Genomic DNA, 25902 nt, shown 5'->3' on the forward strand with positions numbered 1-25902 from the left:
TAGTATACATCTCAAGGATTCCTTATAGCTTGACATGGAACCATTAGTATAAACTCATTTGGTAAAATTTGGCACCAGCTTTGTAGGCACATAATGATAGTATACTTGAGCTCAAATGTTGCTACCTCCTCTACTAGTCTCATGAAAAAAAATGTATTGAATGCTTTGCTAAAATTAAGATAGTTCTATGTTCACTGCATTCCTGTGATTACCTAAATTTTCTCACTCTAACAGAAAAGAACAAGTTAGAACACAGAACATAGAATAACAGAGTTGGAAGGGAAGATAGAAGTCTTCTAATCCAATTCCTTGCTTGAGCAGGAGACCCATAACATTTCAAACAAACAATTGTCCAGTCTCTTCTTAAAAGCCTCCAGTGATGGGGCTTCCACAACTTCAGAAGGCAAGCCTAAGATGATTATTGATTGTTCTCAGTGTTAGGAAATTTGTCCTGAGTTCTAGGTTGCTTCTCTCCTTGATGATTTCCACACATTGTTTCTTGTCTTGCCTTCTGGAACTTTGGAAAATAGGTTGACCGTCTCATCTTTGTGATAACCCCTTAAATATCGGAATCCTGCTATTGTGAACTAATAAATACTGCTACTGTTAACTAAAGTTGACTAAATATATTTATTCTTGATAAACTTTGGTGGCTCCTAATAGACAATGCATTCTTTTCAAAATGATCACAGACTAATCGATTATTTGTTCTAGAATTTTGCCTGGTATTGATTTCAATCTGAGCTGTGTGTACGGTATTAACCAAATCCCCTTTTTGAAGATAGGAATAGATGAGCAACATTTACCATCTTCAGTCCTCTAACACTATGACCTCCACATAATGTGTCAATGTTCCCAGAAAGGAGCTTCCTTCAAGAGCCCTGGATATAACTTGTTTAGTCTTGGAAACTTAAAGCCGTGGTGGCACAGTGGTTAGAATGCAGAATTGCAGGCTAACTCTGCATTCCACTGCCAGGAGTTCGATCCTGATGGGCTCAAGGTTGACTCAGCCTTTCTTCTTTCCAAGGTCAGTAAAATGAGGACACGGATTGTTGGGGGCAATATGCCAACTCTGTAAACTGCTTAGAGAGGGCTGTAAAGCGCCGTGAAGCAGTATATAAATCTAAGTGCTATTGCTATTAAAAGTACTCATCATAGCCGGCTTTACTCTCTTACCATCTCTTTAACCACCTTGCATCGTCACTCCCCCCTTTTGTCAATTGTTCTGCTTAAATCTAATTGAACATGGTCCTTTCAGGAGAGAAGACTGAAGCCAAGTAGGGTTGCAAGAGTTCTGATCTCTCATGGCCACTTGTTACTTATCCTACCATCTCATCTTAGCATGAACCAGGAGGAGTCCCATTCCTTCCCTTTTCTTCCTTTGGCTACTAACATACTCCCAAAGATTCTTTTTGTTGCTTTTAACTTCTCTTGCTGCTAACCTAAGTTTCCTTCTCAGTTTCTTTAGCCTTTCTAGTTTTCTTTTTTTTCCCACAGTTGTTACCTGCTGTTAGACCTCCTTTGTGATTATACCCACATTCCATTTATTATCCACATATCTTTTAACCGTTAGCACAATCAAAAGCTCCCTGTGCCTTTACAATGGTTTTGTAAATTGCCTCTCCTCCATTTTTCCTTAACTGGAATGGTGGGGTTTTACTTCTAGTATTTTATTTTTTAAAAGGCTCCAGGCTTTTTATGTTACTTTTGTTCTGATAATAGCAGAGGTGTGAAAAAAGGCAGAGTCAGCATTGCAATGTAAACCCCAACGCTCTTGTACATGTCGAAATCACATGTACATACAAAGGGGAGGAGTTTGCGTTGAGATGACCCTTCTACCATCTTGCCTTTGACAAAGTGAAGTGAAGCTACTGCCCAAGGTTTTTTGTCCATTGGATCTTGCTCAGTACTTCTCCAAAGTAATCAAAATTGGCTTTCCTAAAATCTACCATTTCTTTTTCAGTAGCATCTTAAACTCCAAAGTAATCTGTTCACTTCTTCCCAAAACTCCCGCTATTTTATCTTTGCTAGCAATTCTGTATTGGCTAGAATTGGATCTAAGATAGCCAATCCCATTGTCTCTTCTTCCATCTTCTGGAAAACATCATGGTTAGCAAGACTTCTAAGAGATGCGGGGAGGTGTGCAGTGTAAACCATTACATGTCTGGGTAGTTGAAATCTCTCTTATAATAAAGTAATAAGTTATGCTATAATCACTCCTGTGTTTTAAGGAATATTATCATCAAAGAGAGCATGAAAAAAACTGAAAAACAATAGAACTGTACTCAAAATTAAATGCTATCAAAAAACACCACCCCAAACTTTGAAACACTGTGAGATTTTCTCTTTAAGTCTATATATGTGTGTTTATGTATGTAGAGAAAATTACATTGATCTACAGTTTTTTAGGATTTTTCAGAAATAATTCTGTCCTCTCTTCAATCAGTAATTTAAATAAAGCCTTCAGTTTTCAAAAGCCTTATTTAATCCTCATTATTTTCAGAATGGCCATTAACAAAAACAATGGCATTTCTGTAATATATTGGTTCTGCCAAACATTTGAAACTCTTAAGTGCACTCTTTAATCTATTAGGGTTTCAAGAACCAATTGGCATGCTGTTATGCAACATTAGCTACATTATTTAGGTGGCTCAAAAAAAGAGGTGTGTGAATACTGGGTGGTTGTTTTTTTTAATGCAAGCTTCTTGCACTCTGCGCCCACTTCTAAAATCAGAGTAGTAGTTTTTTTAATTCATGAATTAACAATCAGACTTGGGCAAAAATTATTTCTAGAAATAAGTGATTGCATTCTTATACCAGCTTTGAAGGTTTCTTTGTTGAAGCTCTTTATTTGACAAGCCAAAGAAAGCTGTTAGAACAATGAACACATTTCTGACTTCAGAGGGGAAAAAAAACTCTAATATAACACTCAGTGTGTGCTAAACATTACAATTGCAGTCCAGTTAATAAACATATCTCCATAAGGAAACAAATTTGAACTTGCTAATTACTACACTACAGTGCAGTGCAGTGGCCTGGAGGTGAAGACACTCGCCTAAGGTTGAGAGTTCAATCCTAGGCAGTGACAGATGTTTCTCTCTCAGGGCACAAAGAGAAAATAAATGCTGCAAACTCAGCTTAGGCATCAGGAAGGGCATCCGGCCAGTAAATGCTCAGCTCCATTCAGTCACCCTGACCCTACTCCCAAGCAAGAGATTATGTAAAGGAAAAGGTTCCCCTTGCACATATGTGCTAGTCATTTCTGGCTCTAGGGGGTGGTGCTCATCTCCGTTACAAAGCCAAAGAGCCAGCGCTTTCCAAAGATGTCTCTGTGGTCATGTGGCCAGCATGACTAAACACCAAAGACACAAAGAACACTGTGACCTTCCCACCAAAGTGGTCCCTATTTTTATACTTGCATTTTTACATGCTTTTGAACTGCTAGGTTGGCAGAAACTGGGACAAATAGCTGGAGCTCACTCAGTAACACGGTGCTAGGGATTTGAACCACCAAACTGCCAATCTTTCTGATCGACAAGCTCAGCATCTTAGCCACTGAGCATCTTAGACTACTGAGTAGTATTAGATTACTAAGACTACAGTGTCTTAACCACTGTAAAAAGGGGGGGAAATACTACATCATCAGAAAAGGGTTGTGTCATGCTCAGATGCTACTATTTCCATTTTTCTGCATGATATTGAAGATCAGATGAAAATTTATCTGGCCCTCAGTTCTTTCAAACCAAAATGAGAAGGAAGCAATCACTAATATTTCTAAGCAAATAGATAAGCATATCTTGAAATGAAAATTACTGCTTAAGTTTTGGTACTCTGCTTTGGGTACTCAATAAAGTTCACAATGGAGTTATATCAATATTTAAAATATTTTTAAAGACAAATCACATATGTCTTACATCCCCCATCAAACATGACATTCTTTTCATTTCAAAATCGAACAACAGCTACAGTGGCAAATTGCAGAAAGGGAAGTTATATATCAAGGGAAGGAGTATTAAGAATAAAGAAGATTACCAGATAAGATGCTTTGTGGGGATGTTAGTAAGAGACAGTCTAATTTGTGTTATTGTTCAAATGAATCCTGTGAGTTCTCATTTATACATAAGGAGAATATGAGAATGTATATAAAGGAATCTACATGCATGCATATGGATTTGCAGAGCAAGTATAAGATATGTTATAGACTCATGATGGCGAACCTATGGCATGCGTGCCAGAAGTGGCACGCAGAGCCACTTCTTCCGGCACGGGAGAGGTTGCCTGGAAGAGCCCCACTGCGCATGCGCATGCTCCACCTGCCCGCCAGCTAATTGTCGGGTATCTGGTGCACATGCATGGAGGGCTGGGGGCGCAAGAGACATGTGCGCATGTGCACACACCCGGGGGGTGTACAGGTTTTTTTTGCATGCATGCGCAGAGAGACATGACATGTGGGGGGGTTGCATGTGCATGTGCAGAGATGCGTGGGTGCGGGAGGATCACACACGCATGCGCAGGGGCGTGGGGGAGACCATGTGCATTGCCTTCTGGGGTGCTGGCATACGAGCACAATTTTCAGCACGGGAGCCCAAAAAGGTTAGCTGCCATTGTTATAGACAATGCACATAAGAATTTTCCAATCTAACATCCAACAATAATAACACAACTTGTCATGTTACAAACTTCTTGTTTCTCACGATGCCCCACTTTTTAATGTTCTTATATAGCTTGGATAGCAGCTTAAAAAGTAGAAAGTGTTGCTTTTGCTGACACTATTCATCAAGATCATCTCTGTTACTAATATTTCTATACAGGCCACTCTGAGTATTGTACAAATACTCTTGCAGCAGAACGATAAGTGCATAGTGCAGAAATAAAGGTTTGATAAGGGATAGTCTGCATCATGTCAGGATGAGGAGCAGGAAGAAAAAAGTAATCAATTTCTTACCAAGTAGGTAATAAAATAAAATAAATGGCTTGCTTGCTTGTGATTTAGCTGACCCAATGTTTCTGGCCCTGTGAAGCCTGTTAATAGTGAACAACCAACATTTCACACAGTACCATTATTGATTCTCAGTGCCCCCTTGAATGTTTAGAAAATAATGGAGGAGTAATATGTTGAATGGCTATGATTCCCATTCTTCTTCTTTTTCTTTTTTAATAGTATACCTCTATGTACCATATGGCTATTTGAAAGTTATTTCTTCTGTTTTCAAGTAGCATAACAAAGCACTCCTAGCACAGAAACACAGTCTAAGTCCTTGGAAAATCTCTGCATCCACATTGACTGCCAGCATGAGTGCATCTTCAGAAGAACTCAAGCTGAGATTTTTATACTTGAGGTAGGCAGAATTATTAGAGACTCATCTGAAGGTACAGCTGAATGTGGATTTTAGGGCTTCAAATTCGAAGACAAAAAAAATGCTTTGGAGCATGTGAAGATGCTCACAATGCACCCGTGTGAAGCATCTTAATGCTGCCGTGCTTTTTTTTTTTTCTAGGCTTCTCCCCAATTGTAATAACAAACAATTACATCTGTCAGTTGCCATCACTAGAATGGCAAGTGGTTTCACTTTATTTATACGTTTATGTGACCCTAAAATATCTACTTGATAGGACTCAGGTCTTATAGTACTACTCTTACTAGGCAAATTGCAATTTAACCAAATGTGGTGGTTTAAGTAAACCTAATCAAGTCCTGCTCCTGTAGCTCCTACCATTGTCAGTCTGTAGGATCTGGGGTTTACAAGCAAGAAGAGTTGTTCTGCCCTCACTATATGTTGGTCTGTGTGCAGCTCGACATGCAGCTAAGTCCACCTATCCTCCAATAAAACAGACCATGTGCGTAGATTTGAATGGTTTATTGAAAGAACAGGATATAGTGAAACCAGGGAAAATAGGAATACATACAATGAGAACCAAATACAAGATAGATAGTATTGTGTTACTGCACTTGTTTTGAGAGTGCGGGCTGATGGGTAATGGGGTGGAGTCAAACAATATACTTGGCATTTGTCTCTCCGGCCACTAGACAGGCTAGAGCAGGGGTCTCCAACCTTGGCAACTTTAAGCCTGGTGGACTTCAACTCCCAGAATTCCCCAGCCAGCAAAGCCCTTGGGCTAGAGAGCAACAACAGTATATAAAGATCACATGTTGGGGCATATTTATCCCTCTGGCCTAGAGAACTAGATGGGTCTAGAGAACAACATCAATATGTAAAAGTTACATGCTGGGGCATGACAAGAGTTGTTCAAATTCTGCTTCTCACAAGAGGCCAAGATATTCATTTCAGATTCACGGAACACACTTAGTTGAACTTAGTGAAAGGGAAGTAGAAATATGTGCAAAAGTTGTGCCTCTTATGATGGATATCAATAAATGGCTGTAATTATTTTTCCTTTGGGTTCTTTCTTTTACGTGAGTCAAATAAAATATGAAGTTACAACAGAAACATTGAAAATGATGTTCAACCTGAGGGAAAAAATATGCATGAAGATGGGTTCCTTTTTTTTTTTTAAAGCAAAGTGCCAGCAATTTATTTCTGTCATAATTTAGAAGAATTTATAAGGCAAAGTCAGTCTTGCTGTATGATCTCCTAGGTATATAAACTGTCTGGAAACTATAAGCCTGTTTGGGAAAATTACTGAGGGGGGGAAATGGACAAAAACAAGTATCACATAGAATTTCTCATGAAGCAGAGGAAGAAGTTGAAGTCAGTTAAGGAGCTGGTCTGAAAGAAAAAGAAAGATGGTTGGTGAGCAAAGTTGGATTTAAAGAGTTTCAGACTGCTGGTGGTAACCAAGTTTTGTGATGGAATAAAGATAACTGAAGAGGGCTTTTGGCTAAATGAAAATCAGCAGAGATGGGAGAGGAGGAATTAGTTTATCCTGCTCCCTGAGGGAAAAGATGACCAAGGCTCTACTAGCCACAAGACACTGCCAGCTAGATTTTGTCTGAAGCCCATGGTTAATACTAAGGGGAATTCACTTATAGCTGCACACATAGCTACATTTCAGAATAGACACTATTGTAATAGTAACAGAAGCTGTACTGTTGCAAGCAAGGAGATAGCTGAGCTCAGAATGGTACAAAAATTAGGTAATAAATCAATTTACTGCATACCAACTTTCTTTGCTGGCAGACAAACAAGGGAGAAGGGAATCTGAAGGGAATCTTCATTTGCTTTAGCTGCAAGTCACAGAATTATCTAGCCGTAAAAGTCAAACTCAAAGAAACCAAAGTTTTTCAGAGTTTGAAGCTAAATTTCTTTGAATCTTTGATTCTTCTCACATAATTCTAATCTTATTGGTTTGGGATTAAATCAAATATGATGTATGGAGACAAATATTTCAGATTTCAGAGAGACAGAGAGACACAAGTGGGAACATGTGAGCAGTATTTTGATTCACATGAAATTATTACTGTTCACCCACCACTTGTAATTTGATTGGGAAATGATCCCTACAATCATCTATTGAATTATTGTTGATCTCTTAATTCTCTCCATTTTAGAGTTTTACAAACAAAAAGTAAATAAATCTTTCTTTCCTTGACACTCCATCTCCTTAATTGTCCCCCAGTTCAATTCAGATAAATTTTTAGGAATTTGGTTATGTAGATTCCCAAAGTCAATATGAAGATGCCCACTTTCAATTGCTGTTTAAATGAATCCAGTTTGTGTTTCTACTTCTGAGGCTGGATATCATTTCTGAGTTAGGGACCCATCTTCTTGTTCTTTGTAAATGTGTCAATGGCATGGAAGAAATAGCTATCATAGATTTTTCAATTGCAAGCTTTTTACTAGGCAATATACTACTAGTCATTACAGAAATCCAACAAGACAACAAGGTTTATGCAATTAGTAAAAGAAAATGCTTGCTTTTGTAACATGGAATATAGACTTTGAGAACAGATGTGAGACGGAATGTTAGTGAAAAGTAATGAAAGTTTCCCCTCCTAGAATTTGGTGGCATTGCAATATGGTCTATGACAGAGTCCCCCAATATTTCTGGCTTTGTGGACCAGCAGGGGTTGGTGGGTATGGGGATGATTCCATGCAAATCACTGGGAAATGGAGTGCGTGCAGACCACACTTACCCACTGCTCATGCAAGCGGGAATGCACATAAACGTGTTTGGCCACCACTTCCACGGCCCAGTTCTGAATGGCTCATGGCTCAGTAGTGGTTGGGGACCTCTGATCTATGACATGACCATTCTAAAGGGCACTTGGACAATTCTAATGGGGATACATTCAAGTATGGGATGTCCTATACAGATGTGGAGGTATTAATGTATTTCTTAAAGTATATCATCAGTTGGAATGAAAGATGGTAATTTCCTTAGACTTTATTAGTTGAGCTTTTTTTTTAACTTTTGATATGTGTGTTCGAGATTCATCATTACTGGGCTAGGCAGACATGTCTTGGGGGAAGGGAGGGGGGAGAGGGAGGGAGAGGAAGAGGGAGAGATATCATATGAGTGATATGGCATCAGCTCTTTTTTTCCTTCAAATTCCCACTCAACCTGTAACATTGATTGGTAGACATACACACAACCTGGATGTTATTTTTAGAATTATTTTCTTTTAAAGTTTAAATAATAATGCCAGTAGACCTGAAGATTTTAGGGGACTGGAGAACTAATAAGGTGGCCCTATTATTATCAACATCACCTGTTACTACTTGTATTTAGTTTTGGTTTGTAGTTTTTAATTTTTTAAAAAAATAATACAAAATTGTTTTAAGCATTTATTGATTCTTTTATCTTTGTTATATGTGGCTCAGAATCCTGTGTTTGCAAGATGTGCAGCTTGATAAGTTGAACTAATAAATAAAATATAGAAGCGTATCAACTAGAGAAATGTAAAATATATAAATTTAATGTATACTTATATTTAATTTGTACCAATAATCCAATGAAGTCCAGCATTATGTTTCTCAAAACTTACAAACCAGATGGTTTTTAGGAGTCTTACCCTGGAAATATCAAATGTTTAATATCAGGGAATTCTAAATGACTTCAATTGTACAACATGTCAAGTTATAAACAGACAAGCTAAAATGTGGCTGACTAGTTTGTAACAATGTATTTTGCAATCTGAAATTAGTATAACGTAAAAGTCCTTAAGCATCTCTCACAAAAACCTTGATTCTCCAAATAATTTGGGGGTTCCAGTTACCTACAGAATTTCAACCAGACCTGCTTACTCTAACTTTCAATAGACATGAGTTTTGCAATGACCTAAATGAAATGTTCTCAATCCACCCAGCGGGATAGGCACACCATAACAAATAACACATTGCAACATATTGCAATATATTTTGCAACAATAAGTTGAAAACCAGTAAAACTGTATTTTTTAAATGGTCCTTCAACACATTCTAGATAGGTAACTGTATTTTTTAAATGGTCCTTCAACACATTCTTAAAGTGAGGTTTCATGAAAACTCAAAGAGAAACCATCTTTAGGTTTCCAATAGTTGTAGTATTTGGGCTGGACATTCAAGAGGGCAGCATCCATTTGATATCTGGGCCCAGATTTTCCAATGAAGGTCATTTAGTGAGAAATGGCATAAGCATTTTTTGTGAACATCAGGACTGAAAAATCCTCCAAGAAGCCTCCTAAGGTTGTCCCAGAAGAACAAGAACTAGGCACTTTTTCTTCAATACATACTCAAGCAATAAATATGTCAGGGAAGTCAAGTCAAAAAAAGATCATCTTCATTATTTCCTCTAAGAGTCTACACAGAGGCTACAGCTAGATTACTGGGGCTAAATTTAAAATTAAATGCAGAAAACAAATGGAATCAGAGCAATCAAAAGAAGAACCAATACAGTAGCTTTTACACTGATTGCTTAAATTGCTGGGTCTTGATTGAAAAGATAGGTACATGTTCAATTGTTCTAAAACTCAGGAGCCAGGGATTTATTTAGATCGGGAATTTTTGAGCTAAACCAACATAACTTGGCATTTCCTTGGCTCTGTCAAATAAAGAATTAGTGTTTCTTAAACCACAGCTGCTTGCCTGTTCCAGATATATTGAGGTTACTTTTCAGTCATTCCATTCAAGTAACATCTTTTTGGACCACATTCAAGTTTCTCTACACAGGAAAGACCTTTGTAAAGTGTTACTCATTCCACTACAAAGAAAAGATTTTGTATTACCCTCAGCTTCTCATAAAGGTAAATTCAAACGATGAGCCTTAAATGTTTTAAAATGGTAAAGTATTAGCTAAAGTTATTTAAGTTGCTTCAAATGCTTTTGATGACTTGTGTTCTAACTTCCAGACTGTTGTACAGTAAAAGTCAAGATAGAATTGTTACAAATAACATTTAAAATTAATAAAATCCCAAACTAAATTGGTTTCCTTGCAGTTAAAATAAGTAGGGAATATAGATTGAGTTTATACATAGAGCTGGTATCATATTTTTGGTTTGTGTCACTCTAACTCAAGCATCATGGGTTTGTGAACCCCAACTCTGATTTGTTATTTAATATTGGTTAAATCATATAGTTATCATAACATGAAAATTAGTTTTTAGACTTAAGTGCATGAAAAAGCCTAGAATCATATTTATTAAGTAATAACACTTTGCAATCAGGTGAATTTCTAAAATAAGATATGTGGAAGATAAATCCAGTTAAGGCCAGAAACACCATCTAAGCTAAAAACTTAATTGTTTTCATTCTAACCTCATAGGAACAATCTGGTTATTCAGTGTGAATTATCTGTATTTTAATAGTTTGGACATAACATTGCAAATGCTTTGTATTCTATAATTTTAATCACCCTTCCCCAATCTGATACCCTCCAGACGTATTGGTCTGTTTATGTGTGTAATCAGCATGGCTGAAATACCTAGAAGGCATCAATAGTAAACAGCTACCATGTACTATCAATCTCTGGTTTCAATTGAGGGTTAAAATTATCTATATCAGTGCAAACTGTAGTATTTATTGAATACTAGCCTTTGTTGAACAAGCCAAAAGTAGCTTATTTCATGCATAATGTTGAACTGTAATGGGTAGATTCACACCACCTTCAATCAAACCAAATAAATCAAATGTTGGCTCAGCCTTGCAGGTGAATTGGGCATCTATGACTAGAAAAATACTCTCAGCCAACAACAGAATGGATTTGCTCCACTTTAGACTTTCCAGAAGACCACAAAAATTGCTTTACCCTTCTTTCTACTTCAAGTGTTAGGGTGGTTCCATAATATCACAGAAGCCAGGAAATTCCACTCCATAAGGCTAGCAGATGCACAGAACCACAGTTTATGACTAAGGATAAATACAACCTGCAAATAAACAGAAACAAAGCAAAATGAGGATAACTTTAAATAGCTTGTATTTTTCTCTTCCCTTTGCCAACATTCAGTTTGTGTTTGTTTATGCAATCCTGAAGGCACAAAAGAAAACTTCATTTTCCTAGCAAATCAACATTATGGTTTCAGCGCAATGAAACATGAATTTTTATCTACACTAACTGCAAAATATTGGCTGGGTCTTCCAGGACATGTGGCCATTTTCTGAATACAACCAACAGTTTGGAAAAGTCCTTAAATGTGGTAATGTGAGCTGTTAACAAATTACTACAATGAAACGGTTACATCCATATCTGCTAGTTTAGGAGGCCAATGAAATTCAGCAATAAATTATCCTTTATAAAGTAGATATTCTGTTGTACAGAATGTTTTCTTGCAGTGCAGTAATAAAATAATACCCAAATAAGACTGGCATATGGAGATTTTAACAATATGGATATCTATCATCAACAGAGGATTGTTGTTTTTTAAAAAAGTTTTCATGTAAAGGTAAACTCCCTTTATACGACCCTGTAATCCCTTAATTTGGGGTAGAATTGGAGTGACTGGATGGAGCTGAGTGTTTACTAACTGGATGCTCTTCCTGACGCCACACGGAGTTCACAGCAGATATTTTTTCTTTGTGTCCTAGAAGAGAAACATCTGCCATTACCTAGAGTTGAACTCTCATGAATGGAATGGAAGATGAAAATATTCACCACTAGACCACAATGGGTGGAATGGAAGAATGGAATGGAAGATGAAAATATTCTGAATGGAAGATGAAAATATTCACCACTAGACCACAGCCACTCTTTCATGCAAAGGTAATACAACATTGTACAATACAATACAATGATAAATGAAAAAAAGAATCCCACTGATTGTTAAATTATTCTGTTGGATGCAAAAGCAATTCCTCTCTCAGAATTATTGGGCTGCATTACACTGATTCAACGGTGTGAGAAAAACAAGTTGAAGAATCCTAGCCAGAATATCTGGAGACTGGGTCCCAAATTAAATTCGCCTTTCGCCAAACTAGACAATTAGTTTATTTAGGTAAGCATTCCCAACACTGACTAGTTGTAGCTCTCCAAAATTTCAGAAAGGAGTCTTTCCTAGACCGATTTGGAGAAGCCAAAAAATAAAAAATTTCTAACATTTTTAACCATGACCAATGATTGATCAATGTATATGGAATAAAAGAATAATGCTGGCCCATCAACAGTTTTTGAGCGGTGTCAGATTTCAGAGGCACAGTGCTTTTCCAGTTTTGGTTTATTTTGGCATAAGGACACTAAATACTTAGATGCATTGGGCAATATGCATATTTCTTCACAAATAGATAGGCAGAGCCTAGATGGAAGCAAAACAATGAACACTTTCATAGCTTCTCCAACCTTCACTGCTGTACCATCAGATTTATAATAGCCAACTGTTATCTGAAGACTCTATTTAGGGTCTGTTATTTTGCCTTTTTTTCAATTCTAACTTTTTTTTTCCTTTGAAAAGCAATGTAGGACATCCTTTTCTACAAAATAAATGGAATGAGAAGGAGTAAGGTATGTCCCATTCACCTGAATGTATGTACATTTAAGAATAGTATTTAGTCCTTTTCTTAGCTTCTTTTTAAAAGTCAATAGACAATACAGACAATACAGTTAATCTGTGAAATCAACTCAAGAATGAGGTTGTTTTGTTATTTTTCCTTAATAAAAAGAGGCACTATTCACTATTTTGCTGGATCTATTTACAGGTCCAAAATTCTCGGCAGATACTTGCCTCAGGCAACTATCACTGCAAAAAGACTCATTTCTAAGGTTATAGGATCTTATATGAACTGCAATCCATCCACTTTAACAGTCCTACAATAGGCATTCGGTTGAGCTACATCTTGCAGTCCCCCTGGGCTTTATACAGTGGTTACATGGAAATTCAAATAGTAGCTTTAAAAGTAAATCTTCTCATTCATATGCAAGATAAACTGCACCTACTGATTTTTTTTCCCTGCTAACCAACAATTAAACTTATATAGTTAAACACACACGATACATTCCTCTCCTTTGCAGAGGCAGGAAGGAAGAATCAAAATATTTCATCAAAATTTAATGAAAAAAAAGGAAAATGTAAGTTTAAAAAATAGAAAAGAAAAACAAAAACCACCCAAACCTGGCACAAATGGCACAACCCAGCTCTTCTGCTGGGAAGATGAAAATTTTGCCTTTATATTTAAGTGGAATGCCATTTTTTCTCATTTTAATTAGTGCAGAAATCTGAGAAGTATTTATACGCTATTGAATATGATTTTTCACAAATCATCTGTTATGGTATACTAGTAGCCAAATTACTGTAGTAGCAAACAATTAAATGTCTACTAGGTGGCTTCTAAAGTAATGAAATGGGACTTCCAGGGAGTGAAAAAAAATCACTTGGCAATACTTTTATTAGGATCAATACATATATTTTAAAATAAGTTGACAAATTTCCTAGTTTACTAAACCCTTTAGCTGATCAGGTGCTATATAAAGGAGGAAATAGAAAAAAAAGTACAAAAATTGTCTCACTCCTATAGCACTAAGTCTTAAACCTAAAGATTGGGTCTATGTTTATACCCTGGAATAAATCATGATTTGGATTTAGTCATGGTTTGTTAAATTTGCACTAAATTAATGAAACATGGATTACAAGTCACCGAGGGAGAATTCACACAATATAACTAAACAAAAACATATTATGGCCTTGTACAGTTTGAGGAATTTATGCATCTGAAGCAAAGCACGTTGGCCTCAATGTAATTATGCAAACAGTGCAAATTGGGTAATTTGTATCTCCAAAATTTGAGTTGCATGATGATGGCAAAAATTATACAGCAATTTGCATGATGGTGTCACAGACGTACATGTTGATACTTGCCCCCCCCAAGATGGCCGTGTTTATGAACTTGGTTGATTTGAGAGCAATTTCTCTGTGGGATTCATGTTTCTGTTTTTAAAAGGTTATGGCATAAAGACAAAGGGTCAATCTCACCATTGAAACACTCCTCATTTTGTGAGATTCCTCTTCAGTCTTCTGAGAAAGCACCAATCTCTTGTTGAGCAAAGGGCAGAGGGGAAAAAATCTAGCAATCTTGTAGCAGCTATGTACTGTAGTTAGGGTTGTCCAGCCAGAAATGGAACGTAATATAGCGTAACCAGATATATTCAGATTTAATTCTTACACCATGGGATCATAGCATTAAGGTGAAATCTAAGTGTATTTGCTCCGAAATTAAGAACACTGAAATTTTCATAACATTGTAACCTCCAGAATCTGAACTGCTTCAACTCCAAAGCAGATTCTGCCAGATTTAGTTGAACTGCCATATGCACCAAGCCTATTTTTCTTTTTTAACACACACACACACACACATTCAAAATTGTCTACCAAGGCCCGTTCCATTTATACTTAGGTTACACCTCAGTTATAGTATTTATCACAGCTATAACACTTTTAGCATATCACATGCAGACTATTACTTCTATTTATTTTACACTAGCAAACCTAGTTAAACCAAGAGAACGATTCTGTCAAGGTTGCCCGTAGATGAATATGCCTGGAGTGAGGGGAATTTAAAAAAAATATATCTTAATTCAACATTTCCTTCCAACCGAGCGCCTATTTTATAACTCTACTTGTCAGTTAAGTACTCTTTCAGCGCGGTGATAGCTTCAGTGTTAGGCACACAATAGGCTTTACTTTCTCAGGTGCCCAATTTCAACTGGAACTTCCGTACTTTAAAAAAAAAAACACGTTTGGCTTACTTACACACACACACACCCTCCGCCCGCTTCCCCCTCCGCACCATTTTTAAAGCCTCGTCCGATTGTCCTGTATTCTAAAATACAATACAATTGTTGCTTCTTTTAATAGGAATTTTAACGCTGCCGCCGTTGGCGAGAATCCTTTTTCGACTACACTCGGAGATCGACTAGGCTTCCCTGCCCGGAGCTCAGCGCCTGGTACTGTTTGGCTCAAAGGGCAGTCGCAGTTGCCCTGAACAGGTGGTCAGAGCAGGAGGCGGTTCAACAGGTGCAGCTTGGCTGCCATGAAGTCATGGGCCGAGCTGCACCTGTGGCACTTTTCCAGCCGCTGCTGAAGCGGCGGGGACTGGGTGGACGAGGGCCACCCCGCAAAGCTAAAGCGTTGCTTTAGGCGCTGTTCCACCTCGCCTCGAGGGCTTATAGCGAGCCAGTTCCCACTTTGAAAGCCGGCCATGGGCGAGAAAGCGGGAACTTGGCCCTTGGGAGACCCGCCACCTCAGACTTAGAAGACCACCTGTTTGTCAACTGGTGAAGCGCTTGGCTGGGAATGAACAGGAAACCCGAGCGGTTTCGGCACCTGGCTTTTGTTATGTACGTTGTCTGGCCGCCTCAAGGAAAAGTGTGCCTGGGGTTATTCCCTTTCTAATGCCGCGGAGAAAAATTAGGAAACCTAACGCCTTCCTCACATCCTCCACTTTAAAAAAAGAAAAGAAAAAGAAAGCTCCCTCTTCTCTTTCCCAATACATAAGCATCAAAGCGCAGCCACGGCGGGCAGGAGCTTGAAGCTTAACGCTCCCGTTACAGCCGAGGCTGCCTCTCGCCAGAGCGAGAGCTGGAGCGTGTTCCCGAAAGCGGGCGGCAGGAGGCGCTGGCGGGTCCGCTCTAACGGGCTCTTGATGGGCTCCCTGCCGAAATGAGTCCCTCATTCCCGCGGCCGAGGCGCTAAGAAACGGAGGGACGAACGCGCGCCGAGCGAGCGCTCACAGCTCTTCCTTTCGCAGCTGAGGAAAGTAACTCCGATGGAGTAAGAGTGCAGCCGCGATCGCAGAAGCCAGAGCGCCGGGCTTGAGCGTGTGGGCGGGGAGGGAGGGGGGGCGAAAGAAGAGCATCGCCGCACCGCCAGCAAAGAAGAGAAGGAAGGGGGAAAAACAAAACACTGTTGCCTTTCCCTTCTTCCTTCCTTCCTTCCCCGACCAGGCAACTGGCAACTCCGGGAAGGCGAGAGGTTTCCTCCTCGCGGCTCTGGGCAGACACCGCCTGAGCAAGAGACTCCTGGTATAAAGTTATCCAAAGTCGCTATGGCCCCGGAGGCTGGAGCCCTCGGCTTACTGGCGGCGATTGTCTCCTTCGTCGCGCCCTCCGCTGCCTTCCTGGGAGCAGCTCGTGGCCAGTTCTCGGCAGGTAAGGACTTGCTCCGTGCCAAGGCGTCCGTTTCTATGGGGGGAGGGAGGGAGAGAGAGAGAAGGAGGCCGCCGCCTCCTTTGCCTCTCTTGGCTTCTCCCGCTGGGTGCCCGGTGAGGGGAATCTTTGGGGTTCGAAGAGTTCCCCGCCAGTTGGAAGAGAGGGGAGGGGGTGGAGGTTGTACCGAGGAAAGGGTCCCATTAGAGAAGGGGGGGTTTCTTTCCCGGATGATTCCGCCACATTCCTCAGATTAGGAAAGGAGGGTGCCCAGCAGCCTCGTGCTTGCAATGGAGAGGTTTCCGCCCCCCCCCCACTCCTCTCCCCGAAAAAGGCTAGCCGTTCGGGCTTCTCTCTCTTGAGTTGCTTCGGGGGTTGGAGAAAGCGGAACGCCGCGGTGCCTTCCTTCCAGAATCCCACCTGGCGCGTTCAAGAGCGAGAAAGAGCCTTGTCGACTTTGGTTCGCCCTTTCCTCAAATCGCCCTGGCGCTGGAGGCCGCGGGATGGGGCTCTTTGTGTTAAAAAAAATAAATCACTGGAGTTTTTGCATCTTGGAACTGGAGAGGGATGGGGGGAAGAGACGAGCCAGATCGAGTTTGAAGGGACCCATTATAGACCATCGAATCCAACCCGCTGGCTCGGTGCAGGAATCCACCGGGGCTTCCCAGAGGTTGCACATTTTCGGCTTCTCACGCCAATCGTCGACCTCTCGCCTGGTCAGTTGCCCAGATCCTGTTTACATAGCCTTGGCTCGTTACATTTTGGAATGTCTCCTCGGCTTTGTTAGTAGAGAGGGGGGCGCATTGCGAGAGGTGGGGTGGGCTGATTTCTGCATGGTCGCGGCAACACACACACACACACACACAAACACACACAAAGGCACAAAAGGAATCCGAAGTTTTCCCGGAAGCTTTTGCTAACTTCTTTGTATCTAAAGTGGAAAGGAAGAGGAGGGCTTCGTATAACCGGAGTTTTGAAGGGAAGGTGGTGCTTTAGGGCCCCCGCTTTACCTTCCCCTCCCCGGGATCATTTTAAGCAGCCCCTTTCCCTTTCAAAGGGGAAAGGAAAACAGCCGCGAAAGAGTTAATACTTTGGCGCGGTTATCAGGCTTTTTCTAAAGCAAACAAGCTGCACCCAACAGCGACGGGCCGATACCTCCTTTCTTCTGTTGACTTTACTGCCGGGCTAACTTTTGGCCCGAGGGGGGCTGATCTCGGCGGCAGCGACTTCCCGCGGGTGGAATGGATTTGGACGCACAGACTCCCCTGCACAGACGTTCAGAAATAACTTGGCATGTGTTCTGGTTAGCGAGCGCCTTTCAGCCTCGCCTTTGTTTCTGGAAAAACGGTGATTAAGCACCAAGGAGAAAGTCATCTGAAGGCTTTGGGGTGGGAGGGAGGGGGGAGAGGAATGCAAGTTGACAGCTACAAGAGCGAAATGCTGAAAGTCCCAACAAACCTGCTTGCCCAGTTCAAGGGATGGTGCCTAAAGACATCCCAGAAACGGTACTGGCTGGTTATCCTTTTGTCTGGAAGGAAAAAGCAGCCGTTCGGGTTTGCAACAGCCTGTGAACTCGTAAAAAAGACCCTTTTGCAAGCTTCCTCCCCAATACAGATTCATTTTAGAACCTACTGAGAGTGTTTGACCTCTGACACTGTTTCTTGTGTTTTCTATGTAAGATCAGAGAAACAGCCTGTCTTAATCTAGTTGGACTGCTGTGCAGTCTTTTCTGTAGAGAGACGGAAAGTTAGAGATGTCAGGGTTCTTATGCTGCTCAAGTCCATTGATTTACAGGGAGCTTCTTTCTGAGTGTGTATAATTATGTTGTAAAGAAGCTCCTCTAATAAACACAAGCTATGTCTATATATTGAATTTTGAAATAAATTTTCTCCTTCCCTTCCAAATGTTTGCAAAAGACTGAAATCTCGATACAAAGTTTTGAAATGGTTGGCTGTAGATTGCTATGATTGAAAGATATTTATGGACTGTGTTTTTAACAAATATAAACAAAAGGTCTTGTGCATATTTTGTCAATATTCTGGAAAAAATTGAGCTATTTCCATTTCATTAAAAAAAATGCAAAACTTTTTTTTTAGTGCCAGTAGTTTTGTTGTGTTGTATGCAGTCAAAGACAAAGGGATAATGTATTCTGCATTTGCCTTAAGTTACATGCTTTCTCTATCTTACTAGCTATGCTAAATCACCTACCGTTTTTTAATCTTATCATTTAATCAGGAAATTTAATTTTTTTTAGATATTTCCATTTCAATGCCAAAGCAGTCAGATCTGTGGTGTGTATGGCTAGCTTTTATTTCCACATTCTGTTGCTGCTCTTTGTATTTCAGTTCTTGTTTCTCACGTACTCTTTCCCCAAGGAAAGTCATGATAACTGCATATTCTACAAGTATAACATTCTTTGTAGCTTAGAATGTAAAATAAGGGACCAAGGTGACATCACTATCCTGGAATTTTATTAGGTTTGGTGACAGGAGGAAAAGACACACACACACAAATGAAAGGATTCTTAGGGGGTGATTCACAGACCACCTGCGATAGGACAGGAATTAAATTAACAGCCAGCAGTCTCTGAATTGTCCTATTTTTTTAAAAAAGAATAGATCACTACAATAAATTGGACATATTATTCTGGTATTGCTGGACTCTCAGTGTTAAACACTATCTGCCCTTGACTTTAGGTATCTGACAATCAAATTGAAATGCTGTCAGCTGGCCATTTATTAATACAGACTTCTAAGTTTGAAGAAAATGATACAATTTTGAGAGATGCCACAAACTGTAGCAGTGCAAGACTAGGCTGGTTTATATATATATTTGAGTTTAGGATATACAACATAATGTGGCCTGAAGTGACCCTCTATAATTTTGTGTAATGTATTCTCTTCAACTTTGTTCTACATATTGTTAAAAATATACTGATGTCTGAAACAAAGACCTAGAGGTTCTGTAAATCAATTCAGGGAAACACTTATTTCTCTAATAAATATGGAACAAAAGACAATAAAAGACAACGGGATTCCTTTTTTTATTCCAACTTCGTTATTTCATCAAAAATTACTCTCAATATTGTTTTGAATGGACAATTGGACAAGCACTGTATAAATATACTAGTGTTGTGTATGATTATGCAAATGTAAATACCATACATTTGTCATGAAGCTTTTATATAGTAACTCCCTTCATCTGATTATAAGGAGCTCATTCTCATTCTTGTCTGGAGCTCTGTGTTTAAAATTATCAGATTCCGTGTAAATGTTGACTGTCTTGATCATCATTTAATTAACAGTTTTAATAATGTCAGCAATGCCTTCAGTAGCTCAGTGATGTGAGCACATTAATTGAAATTGTATTATAGTCTTTAGTTTAATTCCTGAATCATTTGTTGGCATAGAAGCAATATTATTCAGAAGCAGCATAAAAATATAGTGCTGCTTTTTTAAAATTAGATTGTGTAGGAGATTGTATAGGTTCTAGCCCTAGATATAGTTCACAAAATTCTGTGAAACTGGCCCTTTTCCAAGTGACTTTTTCCTGTCATCAGTTTCTCTTCAGGGATATTTAGTGTGAATAAAAAGGTAAAGGAGTCTATAATAGTCGTAGCTGACTTTAGGAGGCAGTGCTTATCTCTGTTTCAAGGCCATTGAGCCAGCATCGTCCAAACACATTTCCATGGTCATGTGGCCAGCATGATGTCTTGGAATGCTGTTATCTCCCTACCAAAGTGGTACCTCTTTATCTACTTGTATTTGCATGTTTTCGAACTACTAGATTGACAGGAGCTGGGGCAAGGATGGAAGCTCACCCTATTGCCCCCAATGCTTGGGTCTCCAATATGAGCTGGCAGCTTTCCAGCTGACAAGTTCAATGTCTTAACTGCTGAGCCATCATATTGCCCCATTTGAGTACAGACAGGAATTAGAGATAAGGGCAAGATGAAGTGCTACTGATTATGGGGGATTGGCCACTTCTTTTATTACTGATTATGAGGCCCACTTCTAACAGTAGAGAAGAAAACTGCAAAATGGGAAAATACCTGAACATGATTTTTTCCTATGCGTTATTCACTCAGCTTTCCATCTAGATAGGTGAGATCAATTAACAGCTAGAAATTCCACCTCAAAAATGTTCTTCAAAATTCCAGCTGTTCATTATCAGGTGTTATCATTTTGCTGACTGTAATGTAACATTCAATGACCATTGATCATATTTAATCCTTTTCTTTTGGAGTTATTTTGGGTACACAAAATAACCTGTTTCACTTGTTGGTATATCATATTATCTCTTGAGTAGAATACAGGTGAACTTGATGAGTGATTCATGGTTTGGAAATGAATTTTACAGTCATGATTCTATGTTAGATCTATCCTAGATGATTTATATATGGATGATCCAAAGCACCATGGAAGTTGGAGGAGGGATGACTTGTTTGTATTTTAATTGGTGCAAATAAAAGACCATTGCTGTTCTTTGGTGACAAGTTTCTCACTTTTATTACATTTTTGTCAAACATTTTCACTGAGAAATAATCTTCCCCAGGTAGATTCTTAGAATATTTTGAAGTGGACAGTGAAGGGAATAATTATACAAAGTCTTTGAATTTCCAGATCACTGCTTTATCAATAACAGGAAAATCTATGTACTGGATTAGCACAATTTAATATTATGTCTTAATGAAATTGATCAAGATAGCAGAAAATATGTAAAATGATTCCCTTAAAAATCTTTAAATTTCTTATCATTTGTGAAATCTCTTAACAATAATGTAATATTTTTTTACTAATTAATCTGAAACCTGGCACAGCAGTAGACTTTAAATAAATGTAAAACAAATATAATTCTAATTTTACTGGGGAAGGTGAGTTTAATTAGAAATGATACGATCTAGTTTGGCAAGTTCTAATACAGGATTTTCCAAGCAAATAAAACTTAAGACAATTGAAATATGGTTATTGTGCTTAAAAATGTAAGCTTCTGCTAGCTGATCTAGACATTAGTCTACTCGGTAGTGTTTCTTTAAATTAAACACTAACACTTGATGATAACAGAAATGATAAATTTGATCTTCTCACTGGGCCACTACCTTTTTAACTGCTCTTCTTTTTAGCCTTGGATCTGATACCGGGTCCATTTCATAGAATTGGCAATATGTTGATAACTGCATGCTTTGCTCACTGTTACTGGAGCAGCCAACTCAGTTGATTACAAACCCACTTGTGTTCTCTATGAACATAAAAGCTTGTCCCCTAAATAATGTAATAGAAGGAAGCTTATGGAATAAGACATTCCCATTCTCATCCTTTAGCATGACTTTTGAGGGGTAGAGGAGGAAGTGGGCAAGAATGGATCACCTGGCTTGGTTACTGTTAAATTACAGAGTATTGTGTACATGGGGTTTCTATATAATTTGATTCACACATGTTAAATCATGGTTTGCTTAGTCATTATTGAATAAACTTCATTTGATTCAGCTCTTGTTATGCTAAGCTATAAACCATTGTGACAGTTGGTCACAATATGATAAAAGTAGTCTTCCTTTAGCAATTGATTCTAATGAAATGGTTGCTAAGCAAATAATGTGAGAGGGAGAGAGGGAGAAAAAGAGACACCAAAGATTTCTGCTTGCTGCCATCTCCTTTAAACAAAGTTGTCTTGTTCAGTATTCTAGCTTTATTTTCACTGGCATGTATTGTTACCAGCATAGAAATTTGGACATAAATGTGCACATTTATCAGAAGATTATTGTATTACTACTGTTCATTATTGTTGTGTTTGCAAATAATCACTATTCAAAGAGTTGCCACCTATAAATCAAATCAGTTTATTGTCAATGCACAATATGTGTACAATGAAATTGAAATGATCCTCCTTGGTGCTGAGCTCTGCAAGTCTATCATATTAAACCTAATTGTGGTATTTATGTTATGTTCAGAAGTCTTGACAGCCCATGGATAAAAGCTATTTTTCAGCCTATATAGGTAGTCCTTACTTACCAATGATAGTTGGGACCAGGAATTCCATATTAAACACATCACATGACCATGCTGACTTATGACAATAATTCTGGCAGTATCATCAGTGAATTCTGCAGCATTTTATAGTATGTGATTGCCATTTGCAACTAACTGCTGGCTTACCCATTGACTTGGCTTGTCAGAAGCCAACAGTGAAGGTCACAAGTTTGTGAGCCTGTGATCACAGGACACTGCAATGTTGTAATTGCATTTGTGGGCTGGTTGCCAAGTGTCTGAATCACAATCATGTGATTATGGAGACACTGTAATGACTGTAACTTCAAGGACCAGTTGTAAGTCCCCCTCATTCTATGCCTTCGTAGCTCTTTGAATGGTCCCTAAATGAGTGGCCATTAAACAGTAACAGAAACACAGTCTCACTGAAAGAGTTAACCTTTCAAGCATTTAATCACAGCCAAATAAATAGAAAGTTCTTTGTATTTTTCACACTGAAAAAAAAAGAGCTTGGTCTTCTGGCCTTCAGAGTTAGTTGACTTCATATCTAAGATGGGACACAGACTCCCAATTTTTAGCCTGGTGCCTTAACCACTACACCAAGCTGTGTCTACATTGTTTCTATCTATGTACGTTGGCTTTTACACTTTTTCTTCTCTAAACTTTGCCAAGTCCATAATTGGCTTGCATAACATGTTTGAAGTGTGAGTTTTTGCTTGCTCTTCAGTGCTTCAGAAGAATTGCTTTCTTTAAAAAAATTGGTCCATAAATTAGCTGTTCTTGCAGTTCATGGGACTCTTAATAACTCTCTGTAAATCCATAATTCAGAACCATTTTATCTTATTTCTCCTGCTCTTTCTCAGTTTCCACCTTTCTGAGTTATAATTTATTGCTGGAAAAAACCTTTGCATTAACTATTCTTATCTTTGTTGTCATAGAAATATCATTCATGATTTTGTCTAAATTTGTCACTGCCTTCCTCCCTAGAATTAATCACTTCATTATGTCTCTAGCATGTAGCCTATATCTTTATTCTTGACCTGAAGAAAAGAAAATTATCTGCTACTTCAACTTCTTTGCTATGAACTGTAAGTTCACTGACTTTGTGTTTGACACTATCTTTGTTTCCTTAATATTTCTCAGTAACCCAGTTTTTTTCCTTTTCCCTTGTTACTTTCATAATTATTCCTTCCAAGTCTCGTTCTTTTCAGCTAACAAAGTGATGCTATCTACATATCTCAGTCTGTTTGTATTTGACCTCCAATTTTGATATTAGCTTCACTTCTTTCCAGTAGATATGGGGACAGTATTCATTTTTGAGTGGCTCTGTACTTTTTTTTAACCTGTTTCTTCCAATGCTGTTTTTATATTCTTTGTTTCACCGTAAAGATTTCTTTGAATATAATTGAATAGTTATGCATTGCTACTGTATATGTCATACTGTGATGTGATTTCTATATATTGTTAAAACTTCACGTCTGATCCTTTCTAACCTTCTATTCCAACCTTCAATTGATAAAAACAATTATCATAGAACATTTTTTTAAATCAGTGAAAGTCAAATGGGCTAATTTACTCAATGTATCCAAAATCTGGGATGTAGGACTCCCATGGGATTGAAATTTGGTAACATTGTGTCCATTTTAGCATCACCACACTTTCTGACTACACTTTCCAGAACCCTTTAGGTTGCATGGTGCAAGAGAAGATGGAAGGGACGCATCCCATTCTCTTTCCTGCTTTCCTCTGGGCCCTGATGGGTGATTAACTAAACCTGAAATTTGAAATTGTTTAATGAAGGTTGCTGATGAGGGAAGAAGGGAAAAATTTGGATGACTGCTGGCAAGTAGAGCTGGCTGGTGGAGCGGGTGTTGGTGTTGGCAATCCATGGATGAGTCCTATTCATCCCTGAAGACAGGGGACCCTTGGTGACATACTGGAATGGGAAGCAAGGATTCATTTTGCCTTGCAGTTTACCACTCCATTTGTTCTCTCCCCCCTCCCCCCCAGCAAACTGGTAGGTAGTTTCATGGATCAGAGGCAGTGGTGGTATTCAATTTTTTTTAGTATGATTCTGTGGGCGTGGCTTGGTGGGCGTGGTGTGGCTTGGTGTGCGTGGCAGGGGAAGGATACTGTAAAATTTCCATTTCCACCCCACTCCAGGGGAAGGATACTGTAAAATCCCCATTCCCTCCCCACCCCACTAACCTGCTTTCCAGCTCCATTCTCCTATGCAGGGCAACAAAAGAGGATCCAGCCGATCATCTGGGACTGCAATCAGCTGGGACTCGGGAGGCCGTGAATAGATGGGGGCGGGATCAACCAGAGACAGTATTTGCCAGTTCTCCAAACTACTCAAAATTTCCACTACCGGTTCTCCAGAACCTGTCAGAACTGGCTGAATACCACCTCTGATCAGAGGAGGAGGAAGTTTCAATTAGGCTCTCCTGGGCAGTCAAGAGGGAAGCTGAAACTTTGCAAGCCTATACTATATGGGGAAAGAAGAATGACTCAATGGTTCATGAGTTTTCTAGTGACATAGTAGAGCAGTTACTCATCTGTGCATTCTCTTGTAAAACTATGCCAATTTAAAAGAAGGTGCTTTGGAATGATGAAAGCACATGTAGAGCATCTCTTATTTGACTAATTAAAGCAGCCATGATTCTTTCCAGGCTTATGCACTTTTGGGCCAGCCCCTTCGGTCCCACGCCATGCTGAGTCTCCCCTCTGCCATATAAACATATGTGGAAGTGGAAGAGCTACAGTAGAGACTCTTAATCTGGAGTTAAGATTTCAAGGTTTAAAAACGTGTTTAGCAACAACTATGCAATGTTTTTTTTTTCCTCACTATTTTATTTTGCGAATTTAAATACTTTTTTTTTTCCCCCCTGAGAAGAGGTTTGAAAGTTTAACCAGAGTCTTAAAAGAGGTCCATGGAACAAAAAGGTTGAAAATTGCTTGGGTTACAAATGTATTTTACCTAGGTCATCTTAAATATTGGCATAAATCTTAATTTTGTAGGAATTGTTTTTATGTTGTTTAATGCTTGATTGGGAACCTCCCAGAATTTGGTAAAAGATGGGCGAATCAAACTAGTTACCAAATACAATCATTTGAAATCTTAAACTAGTACCTCAAATAGTCTGGATCGACATGACAGCAAAACAAGTCATGAGGCCACCTGTATTATGGGGGTATCTGTTGTAGTACCAAATATATAACAAAGTTATACTTTGATTTGAGATTATGAGGGAATGTTGACTAGAATGACAGGGAAGGTGACTAAACAATTTGTTTTTTCCATCTTAGTGCCAAGAAACATGTAACTTCTGAGGATGTGAGAGCTAAACTCTTAATGAATTTTTATCCTTATTAAATAGGAAACTGATAAGACTAGAAGTAATTTGATTCC

At 38.9% G+C, this 25902-nt stretch overlaps 1 protein-coding gene and 1 long non-coding RNA gene across 29 annotated transcripts in view; one reads left to right on the forward strand and one right to left on the reverse strand.

The window, feature by feature from the left end:
* Window positions 1–6584: 6584 nt before the first annotated feature.
* On the reverse strand, window positions 6585–15822 carry LOC148132917 (uncharacterized). Its single transcript, XR_015750735.1, has 3 exons — window positions 14336–15822; window positions 11185–11302; window positions 6585–6728 (listed from the first exon to the last, which is right to left on the reverse strand). It is a non-coding gene; the product is annotated as an uncharacterized LOC148132917 (long non-coding RNA).
* PTPRK (protein tyrosine phosphatase receptor type K) overlaps window positions 15822–25902 on the forward strand; it is a 404892-nt gene continuing 394811 nt past the window's right edge. For 22 of the 28 annotated variants that reach the window (XM_087972104.1, XM_087972119.1, XM_087972125.1 and 19 more), the window contains exon 1: window positions 15822–16509. In XM_087972104.1, coding sequence (XP_087828230.1) covers window positions 16407–16509 — 103 coding nt within the window. In that variant the 5' untranslated portion in view covers window positions 15822–16406. The remainder of the gene's footprint in view (window positions 16510–25902) is intronic. The other 6 variants (XM_087972185.1, XM_026666090.2, XM_026666089.2 and 3 more) reach the window with 6 other exon arrangements.

This window comes from Notechis scutatus, chromosome 1 (genome assembly GCF_049901735.1).
Source record: "Notechis scutatus isolate UNSWTSFEM ecotype Mainland chromosome 1, rNotScu1.2, whole genome shotgun sequence".
Taxonomy (NCBI): Eukaryota; Metazoa; Chordata; class Lepidosauria; order Squamata; family Elapidae; genus Notechis; species Notechis scutatus.